This window comes from Toxotes jaculatrix, chromosome 7 (assembly GCF_017976425.1).
Source record: "Toxotes jaculatrix isolate fToxJac2 chromosome 7, fToxJac2.pri, whole genome shotgun sequence".
NCBI classification, from domain to species: Eukaryota; Metazoa; Chordata; class Actinopteri; family Toxotidae; genus Toxotes; species Toxotes jaculatrix.
Window position 1 is genome coordinate 14,339,750 of NC_054400.1, and position 17,038 is coordinate 14,356,787.

General features: G+C 39.4%; 2 protein-coding genes across 3 annotated transcripts in view; one reads left to right on the plus strand and one right to left on the minus strand.

The window, feature by feature from the left end:
- wscd2 (WSC domain containing 2) overlaps nt 1–11,160 on the plus strand; it is a 34,530-nt gene extending 23,370 nt beyond the window's left edge. For both annotated transcript variants that reach the window (XM_041041547.1, XM_041041548.1), the window contains exons 4-9: nt 2,064–2,248; nt 4,513–4,634; nt 4,725–4,899; nt 6,064–6,228; nt 6,331–6,531; nt 9,682–11,160. In XM_041041547.1, the coding sequence (XP_040897481.1) occupies nt 2,064–2,248; nt 4,513–4,634; nt 4,725–4,899; nt 6,064–6,228; nt 6,331–6,531; nt 9,682–10,034 (1,201 nt within the window). In that variant the 3' untranslated portion in view covers nt 10,035–11,160. The remainder of the gene's footprint in view (nt 1–2,063; nt 2,249–4,512; nt 4,635–4,724; nt 4,900–6,063; nt 6,229–6,330; nt 6,532–9,681) is intronic.
- A 909-nt stretch (nt 11,161–12,069) lies between these two features.
- Nucleotides 12,070–15,646, minus strand: LOC121184118 (chemokine-like receptor 1). The gene is made up of 2 exons (XM_041041549.1): nt 15,497–15,646; nt 12,070–15,325 (listed from the first exon to the last, which is right to left on the minus strand). The coding sequence occupies exon 2, from the start codon at nt 15,289–15,291 to the stop codon at nt 14,251–14,253; it is 1,041 nt and encodes a 346-aa protein (XP_040897483.1). The 5' UTR covers nt 15,292–15,325; nt 15,497–15,646; the 3' UTR covers nt 12,070–14,250.
- Between the last annotated feature and the right edge of the window lie 1,392 nt (nt 15,647–17,038).

The following is a 17,038-nucleotide window of genomic DNA, read 5'->3' on the forward strand; positions in this document are numbered from 1 at the left end:
GTATCAACACAAACATGGAAACAGACAAACTAACAAGAACACAGCGAAAAGACAAGACTTAAATACACAAGGCAGTAGGCAACAGGTGAAACCAATTAGGGCGGGGCAGACAATCACAAAGGTGGGAAACAAGACAAAGACAGAAGGTAGAACAAGACAAGATACACAAGGGCAATGATTTCAAAATAAAACAGGAACTATGAACAGAACTTAACAAGAGTCCAAGAGTCCACAAAAGGGTTCAAAACATAAAAGTGTTCAGAAAACAGCCCCCTTAGGGGCTAGTCATGACAATATGATTGCTGTCCAACTAAAGTATACTATGTGGCTAGATATATGTGGGCACTCCTGTCCACATACTTTAGTGTACTTTGGGTCTTTGACTGTTTTCCATAGTCTGGGCGAGGCGACTTAGTTTCAATGAAAGGAAATTTTAATGCTACAGGGTAGAACTATATTTTAGACAATAGAGTGCTTCCAACTTTATGTCAGCAGTGTGGGGAAAGCCTTTTTCCTGTTTCAACATGATAATGCCCCCCATGGCCCTCAACAGAACTTGTTGGGGAGGAGCTTGACTGGCCTGCAGAGCCCCTGCCTGAACCCCATCCAACCACAGACAGATTAACCTCAGGGCAAAGACAAGCTGCTGGGCCCCCGATTAACCTCCCATTCCTCCCACTCTCTGTGCACTGTGCTGGAATACTACCTGCTCGCAGATTTTCTGTGTCGTAATTTGATTAAACACATTCATTTGGAAATATGCGACACACAAAAGTGAAATAATAAAGGTTTTAAAGCTAGATGATGACACTATCCAACTCTGTCTTCAAGACAGGGCTGGAAGATTACATAATAACAAACAACCCACTTTAAGGCCCATACCACATTAGCTGATATTGGGCTTTAGTGCTGCATATTCACAAACTAATTTTTAATTAAATTAGCATAAGCCAGTTGACACATGGTAAGCCTGGAGCCTGGTCTGGATCCAGCCTGGCATCCGACACCTTTGGGATGTTTTCAGTTTGCCTTTGGAACACCAACTGCGAGCCAGGTCTTATCTCCCAACATCACTAATGCTCCTGTGGCTGAATGGGACCAAATACCAGAAGCCAGGTTCCAGAAATCTTGTGGAAAGCTTTCCCAGAAGAGCAGAGGTTGTTATGTCAGCCCTGGTTATAGGATGACATGTTCAGCAGTGACATAAGGGTTTAATGATCAGGTGTCTGCATACGTTTGGTTATATCATTTTTCTAACAGTTCCTGGTGCATGTATGGGGTTAGATCATGAAAAACAGTTATGTATGTTCCTGGTTTCAAAGGATTGTCTCTCTATGCTCCTATCCTCCATTTGTCTCCCATTTCCTCACATCCTGTCTCCCTGTCTTTCTCTCCACGACTTCAACATCTTCCTCTCACCTCATTTCTCTCCCTGAGGAATACGAGGGACGGCTCTATCAAATGCATTGAATTACACCCATCACTGATTCACAGAGCGAGGAATAGGGGCAGAGAGAGATGCTTGTTTTCATCTTTTTCCTCCTCTTGCTTCTTGCCTCTTGGAGCCTGCCCGCCCCTTCTCCCAGAGCCTCGGCTTAATAAAAACAGACAAACAAATGAGGGGCAAGAGCACATACAGTAGCAGCACGTAGAGGTTTGGATTTGATTGACAGCCCAGGGGATTTGTCCTGTGTGAGGGATGTGTTAGATGTCTAATTGCATCCAAAAGGCGTCTTGGGAATCAAATCCTCCATCAAGTAATAGAAAGGAGAGAAGAGGCCTTGTGTGATGGATTCACACTCATTTATAATTGGCTTTGCCTTAGTGCCATCCAGCAAGTGAGAGAGAGAGAGATGTTATTTCAGTGTAATGTTAGCATGCGTTCTCATCTTTGCCTCAACATCCTCTGAACATCATTTGTTTATTTTTATTGATTACAGCTTATCCGGTTGCTCAGAACGATAAACCGTATTGGCTTGTGAAGGATTAAGACACATAATGAAGGCTCAGAAAAATCAGTTCCTTCCTTTACTAAACGATGCTAATCTTTCTCTTTCCTCCAGAGGATACATGTATGCAGGCCTGGAGTTTGGAGCCGAGTGCTACTGTGGTCACAAGATCCAGGCGCCCAACACTTCAGAGAGCGAATGCAACATGGAGTGTAAAGGAGAGAAGAGCAACCTGTGTGGAGGAGCCAACAGACTGTCCATCTATAGGCTGGAGCTGAGCCAGGAGTCAGCGCGACGCTGTGAGTCTTGACGCTCAGCCACCAAAAAAAAAAAAAAAAAAAAGACCCATGCGTGGTTCTACACACATTGTCAGACTTAGAGCTATCAACAAATGCAAGAAAATGCAACTGGCACATTTTATATTTGAATGATTTACTCAAACATCAGTAAAATTTTGTTCACAAAAAAAAAATGTACTTGTAAAAATGTGAAAATATGAATTTAAGTCCATGTACTGAGAAAGAGCTGAGAATTCTGGGTAACTGACAGTGTACACTGAGGCACAAACATCTAATTTTGATTCCAAAATGTAACAATGGCTGTTTTGAGGGGAAATATTAGTTTTATTTTGGGCTAATGCCACAGTTGGGAGTAGGCTGCTCTGTTGTGTTTACCACTTTCCCCGGGGAGTTGTGCTACCTGCTTAGCCCAGTCAGCCGTGGTCTGCATCCTAAACACTCGTTGCCTGCCAACAGGAAAACTGCAGTGAAGTGAAGGAAGGAGGGGCTGATTATCAGAGGTGAAAATTATCTGCGTGTCAAGGTAGTTTGTTAAAAACAGTTTAAAGATTTCTTATTGTCAGATCTTAGAAAGTCCCGTTCACAAGGTGGTGTAACTTGTCACGCTTCTTCCTTCTTTCCTTTGCTCTTCCTTTTTCTCATCTGCCTGCTGCTTTTTAGAAATAGTCTTCTGATATGACAGGTTCAAGAATTTATACGCACCTCTGGCAAACACTGAAACAACTCTTGAAACTAAGTGGTCTTGTTTTCTTATTTCAGTTTAGTGCTGTTTGTTTTTTATTATTATTTTCCTCTCTTCCTTTTTTCGTTTGCCATGTACTGGACTGCTGAGTCCGCTCTTCGTGTTTGTGTCTTCGTCTCTGACCCTGATCTGTGACATGTGAGCCCTGCTCAGAACATCAGAGGAAGAGGAAATGCGGGCAGTGTGTTGAGGTGGCTGTTGTGTGGTTTCTGTCACTTGGAGACCATTATGCTGACACAATTGAGTATTAGTAAAACAAGTTAAATTCTATTATCATCTTGCATTGGTATTTCATTCTGCATTTAATTCATGTCCCTTGTTGAAGATTTTTTATCTACTGGATTTCACTCAGCTCTGTGTTTACATCAATGATTTATGTGTTTCTCAATACCTTGTTTGTGATATATGTTGCATATGTGCAAGTTAATGGAGCACGAAAAAAAGGCATTACAGTTTGATTTGAAAAGCTCTGCCACATGTGAGGGCAAAGAGGGGCAACAGAAAGAGGACACACTGAAGATACACACTGCAGGGAAATAAAGAAAACATGGACATGACATTAAAAATGCAGCTTTTAGTCAGAAAAAAAGGTCAAAAATAAATAAAACATTAGACACACACACATTGCAAAAGCTAATTTGCAAGGAGTGTCTTTTAAAGTGTCACAGCATTGACAGTTAATACTTTCAGACAACAATCTTGCTGAGGTGCTAGTATTGTCAGTGTGAACTTAAACAGGAAGGAATACTGTAGACACATAGCCCTGTTTACATATTTTATTTAGCTGCGTTTGAGCCAGCAAGCCGTCTCCATCATGGTGTCTGTCACAGTAAAAAGCTTCAAGTGCTTGGTTTCCTCTGTTATTAGTAAGAGTCTGTTGACAGAGAAAAGCCTTGTATGTATATCAGCACAGCTGACATGTTGACAGCTTGAAGTAGATGTGAAAGATGTCTTGATTTTCTGTAGCATTGATTTAAAATAGAAGTTTTCAAGCTTTAAACATGTGATGCGCTGTGAGAAATACTTCTAACCATGAATGAAAACCGCCTTCTCTTTTCAGTCAGTTTTGTTTGATTAATTTTTTTAAGAAGCCATGAGGCTGAAAGCTAATTAGTGTCTAGTAGTTGTGTAATTATGCTTTAATGTACCTGCAGTAATAGCAAATCAAAGGTAGTTAAAATAACAAAATCAATGTATGAAACAAAACCACTTCCAGTGAAAGAGAGGAGCAGCTCTTCTCTGCTGCGGTGATTTATGGTCTGTCCATCAGACCAGAGAGAGGGCCCGAGGTTAAAGGTCATCATCACACTGCAGGGATGTGAGTGCTGATATTGGTTCAGTCTGCTGGCAGGTCAGGGCCTCTGCAGACTGGAGGAGAGTCCCAGTGGGATCTCTTCATCAGGGCTCAGTGGAAAGAGGCCAGGCGGATGGAAGCCGAGCTCAGTAACTATAAAACTGGAGTACACAGTATTTTCTTTACCTTATTGCCAAATAGCATTTTTGTTTGTTCTGTCCGTTTCAGATGGCAGCGCAATTTTCAAGGGGTGTTTCCATCGGCCGGAAAACGTCACACTGGCACTTCCTTTCAGCACAGTCATCCAGAACATGTCTGTGGAAAAGTGTGTGGACATGTGCACAGAGAGGGTGAGGGAATTTTTGATTTGTGTGTTCATGCATGTGAACATGTGCGCACCTGGGTGTGTCTCCAGTGCTAAAATGGCATCTGTATTTCAGGAGAAATCGCTGGCCGTCCTGGCTGGAGATCGATGTTACTGTGGCTTCCCGACACCTCTTTTCTCCCTTCATGAGCTGGAGGATGAGGACATGTGTCTCCACCGCTGCCATGGGGAAGAGTTCGAGAGCTGCGGGAATGATGAGTACTTTGTTGTGTACCAGACGCAGGTTCAAGGTAAAGTTTGACAGCTCACACATGCCACCACAGTCAAGGACACATTTGAACGACGGGGTGCATAGGAAACTCAAGTGTTAGCCATTTTCTGTGTGCAGGAAATACATACATTCACATAAACAGCAGAGCACCCTGTTTTTTTCATACCTCTATAGTGTGTTTGTGACCGGTTTATGCCAGTAAGGGCTACAGCCCCTGATACTGCGTTAACACACTGTACATACACAGAGCTGGTATCAATGTACAGTAAACATCCTGTTTATAGTATTTTATGTTTTATTGGTTACAATTTGATTTACATTTGACCTAGATTTTTCCCATGTGAAGTTTAACAGATTTGCAGTATTGATATATTGTTATACAGCCAATTGAGAAATTGAGAGGGATGCCTTTCTTTGTCTTAATTAAACCCTACTGTTAAGTTTACTGTTCAAATCTTATATTTACTCTTACTGTCTTTGAATATTGAGCTTTTATCATTAAGCTGAAACATTTTTTTCCTCAGATATAGCTCATATCTGTATTATAACTATTGAATAACCAAATTTGAGAGATCCTTACTAAAATTATGTTAAGTTAAAAAAGAAAGAAAGAAAGATAGAAAAACATATTAGCTGACGTCCTTATCACATTTTTATTTTTCTTAATATTGTTATCAGGTATTACTTTTTGGCTTGTGAGCAGTGTATCCTCAGTGCACCAGACAGCCGGAGCTTAGATCAGCAAAACCACAGAGTCCAGTAAATAAACAGCTGTGTATCCATAAGAAAAACCACAAAAACAAGCTGTGTTGAGATGTGAACTTCATACAGATGCTCTAGAACTATTGGCTCTCTATAGTTTTACATCAGCATGTGGGTGGTATTATGCAATTTTTGAGGAACAGAAATAAGTGAAGGATTTAACCTTTTCTCTTTCTCTAATAAGGGTAAATGTCTTCTCCACCAAACTCCAATGTTTCAGCATGGCACTTCCTTTTCTTAAGCTCCTGTTATTACAAAACCATGTTAATAAGCAGGAAGTGACTTATTTTCAGTATCTATTTGAAGCTTGATTGTGTTGAGCAACTTGTCTAATATTTTGCACTGTCACTGTCCTATTTTCTGTAATTCTGTACATACAACAAGTCAGTAATATGGCCTGTTGGTCTTTGTGTTTTGGCAGATAACCGCTGCATGGACCGACACTTCCTCCCCACTCGTGCTAAGCAGCTGGTGGCCCTCGCCAGTTTCCCCGGGGCTGGCAACACCTGGGCTCGCCACCTCATAGAGCTCGCTACTGGCTTCTACACTGGCAGCTATTACTTTGATGGCTCCCTTTACAATAAAGGTATGTCTCAACATTTATCCCACATGACTGACAAACATATTAATTCATGAATATACCTCTGTGGATTAACTATCTTCACTGTGGGACATCATTGTTTCGCAGGATTTAAAGGGGAGCGGGACCACTGGCGGAGTGGGAGGACCATCTGCATTAAGACACATGAGAGCGGAAGGAAGGAGATTGAATCCTTTGACTCCAGCATCCTCATGATCCGAAACCCCTACAAAGCCCTCATGGCAGAATTTAACAGAAAATACGGCGGCCACATCGGGTTTGCCTCCCAGGCCCACTGGAGAGGGAAAGGTGAGCAAATGAATCACTATTCTATTTAGAGTGTATTTAACAATGCGTACTGTAATCACATTGTGTACAAACAGATCGGCCTTTATCAAATTAAACCACTGCAGATATGTTTCATTTTTCAAGATTTTGTTTGTTTTATTTTACAAGGCAAAATGTAAGAATCTGTGAGCATATGGCCACAATATATCCAGCTGAAGGACAAATGAATCATGATTAAAAGTTTAACTAGTGTGAGCAGTGTTTTAATCTCAATCATCATCTGCCAGCCAACATCCTTTACACTGAGCTTTCACACATCGACCCTTGAACACGCAATGCAAAATTAAAATAAACTTCAGCTCTAGTCAATAAAATTGAAATGGAGAAGTACATTTTCCCTCAAAGTCTTCATTGAGACGATGGAATAACATTTAGACTCTTTTCAATTAAAATCTTTACACAGAAAAGGAGAAACTGAAAATAAACTCAGGGATGTTTAAGTGGTTTTGACCATATAAACCAGTGTGGCTGAGAACAAAGTTTTCAGGCTAAGCATATTACAAGTATCTGTTTTGAGAAACGAGAAATGAAACAAAGCAGTCACACAAAGTGCCAACCACTCTGGTGAGATCATGAGTGTTATCACCAGCTAAAACCAGACTGTTACCCAGAAAATAAAATGTACATATTTCCTCAGTCTGGTTTTGTCTAAAATCAACCTAAAGCTGAGGCTCGGACATCAATCTAGCAAATAAACATTATTATCCAGCTGGTGTTTCCAAATAGTAGTCTAATACTTTACATAAATAAAACAAAGTTTGAAATGCTATGTTCACAGTGGTATTATTAAAACCATGTGTTTGTGAGAGTGGTGTCAGTCTGTTAATCTACTCATTGAATAAGCATATTTCCCAAAACGTCAGTCTTTTTCTTTAAGACAGCTGTTGGCCTGTGGGAACATAACATTTTTCAGCTTTCTGCATAGATCATTTATGCTACAGTGATTTTATCCAAGTAATTTCCCTTTAAGATTATGCTTAAAAGGAAGTAAAAACAAATCTTCTGAAGGTTTCTGAAATAACCAGCTGCCTCATTTGTACTGTAGTTGATACTGATATATTTTATTAAGACAGTTCTGTATGCAGTGATATTATTCTTTTAATGATTTCATTTGCCCCTTTTTATCCACTCTGTTGTGTGATCCATTTTGACATTTTGTCTTACATACAGTGTGTCACCCTCCAATATGGAACCATTTAATGATTTGTCAGCACAATTTAGTCACATTAAATTCCTCTCGCGTCGACTTGATGATTATTGGCAGTTACTGAAAATGTCATTGTTCATGACATAATTAAGCTTTTGTGTCCAGTAACTCTTCCAACCATTCACCTAAGTGTGTCTTGGGAACCATGGCAACTGGTTTTGTCTTGTTCAATCCAATTTCCAGAGGCAGGAGAGTTGCTGACCCAGGAATTGTCTCTCTGTGTGGAAACATCAGCACATTTGGCCTGCCATTTCCCATGAATGTTTATCTCTTATGTTTGTGGGGAAATAACGCGATGACATCAGTAAAGAGAAAGGCTTTTTGACAGCTGCCACTTCGAATACAGAGGGAGGCTCCAGTCTCAGAGTCAGTGTGACATTGTGTACGGGGCCCCACATGTACAATTTGACGCATTCACCTCTGCGGGGGGAGACTGTGGGGCTCAGATGATGTTACAGACACTGGTGCCTTCCAGAATGGCCCCATAAAGCCAACCCAGGGGCAACTTATTTTGGAGGGCAGGTCATATTGCAAAGCACAGTCTGCTGTTTTCTGGTGGATTTATTTAAAGGCTCTTACATAAACGCCCTTTATTTTGGTTTATGAAGTCAAACTTGTGCTAATAAGAAAGTAACTATCTTAACTAAATTTGTTATTAAGTCATACATTGGCAGCATAAGATGTTCATGTTACAGTTTATTTTGGTCTCTTCTTATTTGAAACTCATATTCCTGTGAAAATGTGATCAGAGACGGAGTTCCTCAGTGTTTCTATACAGCTGCTTCTGCTTTTAGATGCAGTATATAATATTCTGTCCACTCTTGTACTAAAGTTGCCTCTCTCACTGGTTTCCGAGACAGCACTGCAAACTCAGCAGGCTTTAAACTTTAACGACCACCTCTCCGAACAGTAAAGATGTGCGCTAATGCAGCACAGCTCCTGCCAGCCGCTGCTTTTATGGGCCAGTAGATTATCAATGAATAAAAAGTTGCAAGCAAAGGGTTTTCCTACAGGACCTCTGCAGTTTGACTGACAACCAAGACAGTCCATTTACCTGTCCAAACATTTCAGAAATTACTTAATGTAACCTGCCATGTGGTTGACTTAATGTAACCTGCCATGGTGGTTGCATCAGACCTCTTGGGCTAAATGACTTCAGTGTTTGACTCTGACTTCCCCTTCATTAATTCCCCTCATTGAATTTTATTTTACTTCTTAATTTTTGCAGCATTTTGCATTTTAAAAGCTATTCATCAAATTTCTTACAACTTAAAAATATTCACATACAGCTTCTGCCTTCTTGTGTCTCTCATCTCTGATTGGATGTTTTTTTCATTTATAAGAGGAGCAGACAACAAGAATGAAGCTGGAATTAATTTTCTTTTTAGTCGTTTTCCATACAATTTCACTGTCTGCATTTTGTCGGTGGGGTCTGATGTACCTCATCAGTTGGAGAATTTCTTTCCTGTTCCATTAGTGGTTGGATTGTTGTTCGCTCCAGCACTGATTGCTAGTTTTCAAAACAATAAACAAAAAAGGAGTTTTAAGAATGAACAGTCAGGTAGATGTAGAGTAAATCCTTGTGTCAGATTAGCTGTTCCTGATCTAAGCATACATGCTGTTAATCATGTGATCACTTGAAAGCTTCAACATTTGTTAAACTGTATGATAAATGGGCCTCATTTATAGTTTTTTCCAAGAACTTTTTACTGAGACTTTGGAGCATTTTCAAGTGGAATTCTTAAAAGTTAAATACAGGCACTTCAGATTTCTTCAGAAGGACAAGCTGAGTGGTTGTTCTGTCTCCTATATTTCAATTTGCAAAATATCATGGCCTTTATTGAGAGGACTGGACCTGTAAGTCCTTTGTTAAACCGCTTTGTGTGCTCTCATTTGTCCTGCAGAGTGGCCCGAATTTGTGAAGAACTATGCCCCTTGGTGGGCGTCCCACACGTTGGACTGGTTGAACTATGGGAAGAAAGTCCACGTGGTCCACTTTGAGGACCTGAAGAGGGACCTGTTCTCACAACTCAAGGGGATGGTTCAGTTTCTGGGTTTGAAGGTTTCTGAGGACCGCCTGCTCTGTGTTGAGGGCCAGAAAGATGGAAACTTCAAGCGATCTGGGCTGCGAAAACTTGAATATGACCCGTATACGAGCGAAATGCGAGCAAATATCGATGAACTGATCAGAACAGTAGACACTGCTTTGAAGAAAAGGAACATGTCTGGAGTTCCAGAGGATTATATGCCAAGATGATACATGTGAATCCCTTATTTCCTGTTGTCTCCTCACTTAATTGGACTGTTCTGTTAACAGGTTTTGCACCATGTTTTGTAGGGTCACATGACTTAAATAGTTTTTTCAATTATTTTTCTGTGAAGTCTTATAGGTTCAAGCTGTAGTGAGAGGAAGTCTTTAGTGTCTTAGTTTCATTTTTATTCATCAATGTATTTTTCATTTTCTGAACCTCAGCAACTTCATGCATTAATAGAAGAGACAGGTTTAACTGAGGAGGTTTGTTTTTCTCTTTGGCTAAACGAAAAGAATGAAAAGCACTTGTTATCCTGCTCTATGCACATGTGCTGTGTAGGCATGTGCACATGCCTTAACATAAAGACGGTACAATAGCTGTGACTACAGAGATCTGACTGTGCTGGGTAATTTGTTGCCAGTGAAAAAAACATTTTGACCCACAATATATAATACAGTACTGCAAAATGTGTTGTATGAGCTTATTTTGTGCAGAGGAGAAACTGTTATGAGAAATCAAAACATTAAATTTTCTGCTGCTATCACAATTACAGAATAATACCATTTTATATATGAACTTCACTGAAAGCTTAAAAACTTTTAGCCCTTTGTCAGAGGGGAAAAAATGCAATATGCAGGCTTTAACTACCTGATAATGATACTGTGTGTTTTCCAAGTTTTTGTAAGTTATTCAACTTACTGTATGTAAGAGAAATCATGTTTTTGACGATGAAGAGGTAAAGAACTCAATTCTCAGCTCCTCGTATTCAAGAAGACGACTACTCCCTCTTGAAGGCACTGACTCAAGGAGAGAAGAGGATTTATCTCTACAGCATTTATTTATCTCTGGTGTGCAGCGCACATGTTGACTAATTTGGTTGTGAATATGTTTTCTTAACACTGGACTTGATGCAGAAATCCAAAAAAGCACTTTTCTGTGCAACACTTGCCCCAAAGATCACTGAGGAATTAGGCATTATACTCATGTTATATACTGGGAGCTACCTTTAGTAGAAGTGACCGTTATAGATTTATTTTAAGTTAATCATTCTGAATGTGAAAAATTTTTTTCTTTGTTGTAAGATGAGCTATGAAACAGTTAAAGCTGATGATAATTTTACTCTTCATGATTTAAAAAAAAAAATCTTCAAAAAAATTTGAAAAATTCTGCTCAGATTTTATAAGCAGCACGTCTTATGATACTCAGTGTGCAATGCCATATGCTTCAAAATAAATAACTAAACAAATACATGAACATATATATAACAAAACTGCTGACTGAGAGACAGAAAACATTAACTGACTTCCATTTTCAGTATAATATATATATATATTTTTATAGCGGTTGCTGACATCAAAAATATTTCTATTGCAACAGGCAAACGGGAGAAACTGTTTCTATTTTTAACACATGCTTTAAACTTTATTGGCTCTCGCTTTCATTGACAAGCAGGCACTTTCTGAACATAGGTGTCACCTTTGAATGTATTTTCTATGGAATGAATGTAATGTGATAAGGCCCAATAAATGAGTACATTAAATAAGTTGCCATGGCCTCCTCTTTTTTCAAATGCTTTCATTAAAAATGTTGGAATTGAAATGACTGGTAAAAAGCTTAAGTGTTTTTGAAGATCAAAGAAAATCTGGATCTCCCCAGGCTCCCCTGTTAAACATATTAAGCCATTGTCATGACTGAGCTAAGATTGAACCCGAAAGCACGACTCCAGAGAGTAGAATCAAAAATGAGCCCAAAAGAAGAACATAAGATCACTCAAACGAGGAAACACAAAACCACTCTTACGAGGAAAAAACAACAAACTCAAACCAAAGGCAGGGCAGTAAGGCAAAATCAAATCAACTAAGTACAAAAGAACACAAAATCTGACAAGATCACTGACAAGAATTATACGCTGGGTCACTTGACAAAAGACAAGACGAACTGGCACAGAACAAAGGGAGACACAGACAATATATAGACACAGGGTAATGGGAAACAGGTGGAAACAATCAGGGCGGGGAAAACAGACAGGCGGGAAACATGAAGGAAGGGCAAGCAACCTGAAACAAGAGGAGATAAAATTTCAAAATAAAAGCAGAAGCCACAAGACAACAGACACAAGACAAAAACAAAACTGAACATTATTTACGGACTATGACAACCATAGAATGAATAAAAGCAGTAGCCTACTTAGTATTTAGATTCTGTTATATGGAATATACCCTAACTTATGTAAATATACTAAATTAAAAGTAAATTACCACTACCTACGGTTGTTCAATGGTCCAGTGTGCATGGCACGGATTTCCTGTAAAACACAGAGGCTGTGCATCCAAGAAATAAACATGACCACACAAGCAGGTATAATATTTACCAGGTTCACGTGTTACATTAGCACAAAACACAAAGTATAAGAGGCCAGCAGAGGGACTGAAATTATGGACTGTGAAGAACTGGACAAATTAATATTTTAACATGATGATGGCACTAGATGAAACCTTAGTTAAAGTTAGTTAAAAAAGGTTTTTCTTAGCGCCTGATGAATGTAAGTCCTATGTTCACTCTTCTTTTATCTCTGTTTTGGTCTTTACCAACATCTGACTCTTTAGCTGCTAACCTCTCCACCAGCTAACCGTCCATCTGCCATTTAATGACACAAACGTGTTTCACTGTGACCCAATGCTAGTGTTTCACATAACCTTTGGAGTGTGGGTCTTCCCTTTGTCCTCCACTGTTTCAACATCAAAAAAATTACCAGACTGGTTCTGCTCGTTATGATTCCTCTTATGTTGTTACTGTGCAGGAAGTATTGTTTTCAAAGGTTAATGGTTTACATCAAATACACATTCACTGTGTCTCTAAGTGCAGGTATTATTGTTTCAGAATTGTTCACAAAATTGAGCATGAAAATATGTTGTGTAAGGAGCTCACTGTACTCTACTGACCGCCTGTTTGCAGTGATATGGGCAGTGATGGGGGGATATCATTGCACTGTGTACAATATATGTACGTACATTACCGCAAGTGTATCAGTGAAATAACTGATGCTGTCTATGAAATGCTAGTGCTTGGTTACACTTTCTGACTGCAAATAATTCCACATTAAATATTCCAGTTCTTCTAATCTGACTTAACTTTAATCTACTGTTAAAGTTCTCAGTGCCTTTACCACAGTTTTCCAATCATGACTATGAATTAATGACAAATAAACATTTTTTATCAAGAAGGGATTATTTTATTTGTTTTAGCTTCAAAAGGCAAAGAATGCCTCAATACTGAGGATATATTGAGATTAGAGAACACATCATAGAGCTAATTTTAATAGTTACAGCTTAATTCCAAAAAACAAATATACACTTCTGTACAACAAACTATTTTGATCACTTGATAATAACAGCACGGTGTGTGGTATTTACACTGCGTCATGGTTTCCTGATTACTATTCTGGATTGACAGAAAGACACAATCTCACAGTAAAGTATATCTAAAAGAGTTTGTAGCCATTTCTCTACTTCTCTTATTCTTAAAAGAACTAACTACACTGCACCTACTTCAACAACAGACCTCCACCCATTTGCACATTGTATTTAGTCCACCCTAATATAACTCACATATACAGTGTGATGCAACACAGAAATAGTTGAGTACTAAGAAAACTAACAAAACCACAGGACACTTGGGTGGGAACACCAGCTGGGGCTGAAGAAATACAACTCATGAGCTCTTTGTTTGTTTCCTTGAAAGAGTGTTAACTTCAGTTTAGCCTTTACGCTTATCAGTTTAGTTCAGAAGTCAAGGAAGAAAATGTAGACTTTACTACAATCAATTACAGAGTCAAATGAGCAACATAATACATTTTCCTTGTTTAGAATCAGAAGATATGCCTCATATTTTACAGCCCTTTTATTTTACAGCTAAAATTCCTCCTTGTGCTGCTGTACACTGTTCTGAAAACACTTCTGCTACTGGATGAGACCAGTTCCGCTGCCTCTGCAATGCAACATGACCTAAGCACATGTTTACATATTGGTTCAAGCATGCAGATTCTTCAGCTATGTTTGTGAACCTAAATGGGAGCAGATTCCTTTATCCTGACAAAGTGCTACAAAAATGCTAATTTAGTCACAAGTGTGTTATTTTGTTAATTGCATATTTAAAAACAGGAATTTTTGGTGTCAAATGAGAGTACAGAGCAAACCAGTTTTGGAGTAATGCCTGACATCTCTAGATGTGTGTAGAAGCTCTGGTGTCTATGGAGCTGGTCCTGGTAATGTATCGGCTGCTGCGGCCTTCCTCTCCCATTGCATTCTCCATCCTTGAGAACACCGAGCTCTTAAACTTCTGCTTGAAGTCATTGCCCATGAAAACATATAACACCGGGTTGAGGAAGCTGTTTGCTGCTGCCATAGAGGTGCCTACTTTAAGTCCGATGTTTAAAATATCGTTGTTGTACTTTTGGTGGTTCAGGTCAAGCAGGATGAACACGTGGTAGGGCAGCCAGCAGATGAAGAAAGTGACAACTAATGCAGTCATCACTTTGAAGGGTTTGGAGGACTTGGTCATCCTACTGGTGCGAAGTCTGAGGATGATGACAGAGTAGCAAACAATGATGACGATGAAAGGGACAACAAACCCTGCCAGGAGGCGGCTCACTGCAACTATTGCGTGACTGTATTGGTGTAATGTATAACTGTTGAAGCAAGTAGTCCTGCCCAGGTGACTGCCAACTTCCCGAAAGATCAGGGAGGGAATGCTCAAAACGACAGCCAGAGACCAGGACAGGACAACAACAATGGAGGCCTTTTTAATAGTGCGCTGGTTCTGGGCCCAAACTGGAAACATGACAGAGATACAACGGTCGACACTGATGACGACCAGGAGGAAGATGCTGCTGAACATGTTAAGGAACATAACGAAGGAGGTCAGCTTGCACATGAAGCGGCCAAAGAGCCACTCCTCCTTTGCCATGTAGGCGATGTTGAGCGGGAGGGAGGCGCAGAAGACAAAGTCTGAAATCGCAAGGCTCAAGTACCAGGTGGTGTTGACTGTCTTCTTCATCTTGAAGCCAGAAATCCAGATGACCAATGCATTTCCAAAAAAGCCCAGCAGGAAAATGATCACACTGACCACCAGCAAAGACACAGACAAGACATCCTGTGAACTCGTCGATTTGGGCGTAAAAAGTGGCTCGTCCAGTGGAGTGAAATTGCCAGTGTCACTGTAATTGTAGTCTGAACTGTACTGATAATCCGATGTGAAATCCATTTCTCTTTAAGGAGCAGAGCTGTCTTAGAGATTTCTGTGGAAAATAAAGGCAAACATTTTAAATGAGCAGCATTTTATCAAATTCAACATAATTTTCCAGTTTAAATTTTTAAATGATTATTTTTTAAAATGTGTTATATTAAATCTTTTCTAAAAAAATTCCTGCGTAATATTCAGATCATTAAACGGTACATGCTGGACAGACCTTCCACTGCTGTTGCCTTGATGGTGTCAAGAGCTGAGTGTGCACAGAGCTGAGCTGTTTCCTCTTGATGTGTTTGACACCACGCAACCAAAAATCAGCTGACTGAGACGTTTCCCAATACCTCCATCCCCTAAGTACTTTCAGTACTGCATTCTGAGGTCTTGCACTTTATGGGACATTATTTGTATTTGTGGTGAGGTTTTAAATAATCTTAGGCAATGTTTGTACCTCCCATGTAGCAAATCATTTGTAGCAGACTGTTGATTTCATTTACAATGACAAGCAGAATAAATTGAAAGAAAACCCTTTAAACTCCAGACTCAAGCTCTTAGAAATGATACTAAATTCTCCATTTGACCATTAATCCAGCAAATTAAAAAAAAAAAAGATTGCTTTGTTAAAATCACCCAGTCCTTTCCCTTACTGCTTTTGGTTCCAAGTGAAGCTTAAAATTATATTTGTGATATAGTTTTGGACTATTACAATCTTCATCCGTGCAGTGAAAGATTAATTATCACACATACACATACTTGCCAGTCTGAGTTTTGTGATATGGCTCTGATGTTTCTCTTTTCTGCCAGATGTACGCTATTGGCCAGATGTATCTTTTCAAAACAGTCAGAGCAAGAAAACATGTCAGGCCCCGGTGTTCATAAAACCATAAAGCACTGGGCAAAATGACGAGCATCTCAGGCAATAAACACACTGATTTGATATTTCAGCCCCAGCTTATGTTGCAGATGTTTCTAATAACACACAGGCCAGAGAACAGCACAGCCATCATTACTGACTAAATCAGCTTTCTATGGCTGTCCTTTTTCACAGAGTCATCATTGTCGAGGCAGATGCCTCCGTCCAAAGTGTTCTGTGTTTCTCCTGGTCACGAGGAAGCAGCAGCAAGAACATCTGCAGGAAGAAGAAACAGATGTTTCTTATTTTGTTTTGAGTAGGTTATCATGAGTGAGGAGGACAGCATCGATCCTAAACACAACACTGGATTTTTGACTCCACCTGAAACTCCCACTTTTCCAGAAGATAAAAAAAAATAAAATAATTGGGTACAGTGGGATGAAGAAATGAAAAAGACAGAAATACCTCGACAAAAAAAAGTCAATTTTAGCCTTACAGTGAAACTGATTACAGAGCTATTTTATGTTTTGTGTAATTTTTCTGTTCAACTCAACATTACAAGTGTTTGTAACAACAGACAGTAGGCCTTGAAAAAGACTAAACAAGACCCAGATGGTATTTTTAAAAAAAACAGAGAACAATAATATACCATTTTGATTTCCTACTGTAATTATAATGCGTTCAGCAGTCTTGTTATGAATCAATTTGTTAACTTTTAGTATTGCATTTATGGTATATTGAATTCAAGACTGCGATACAATCTTAACTTTTAACTTAACTCTTATTAAGATACAATATTTGATGATTTTATGCCCCATCATCGCATCTACCTGACCTTTCTTCAGAGAAAACAACATGGTAAACAGAAACACACACAGAATTCTGTCCACAAACTGTGCCCCAAGCACTCAC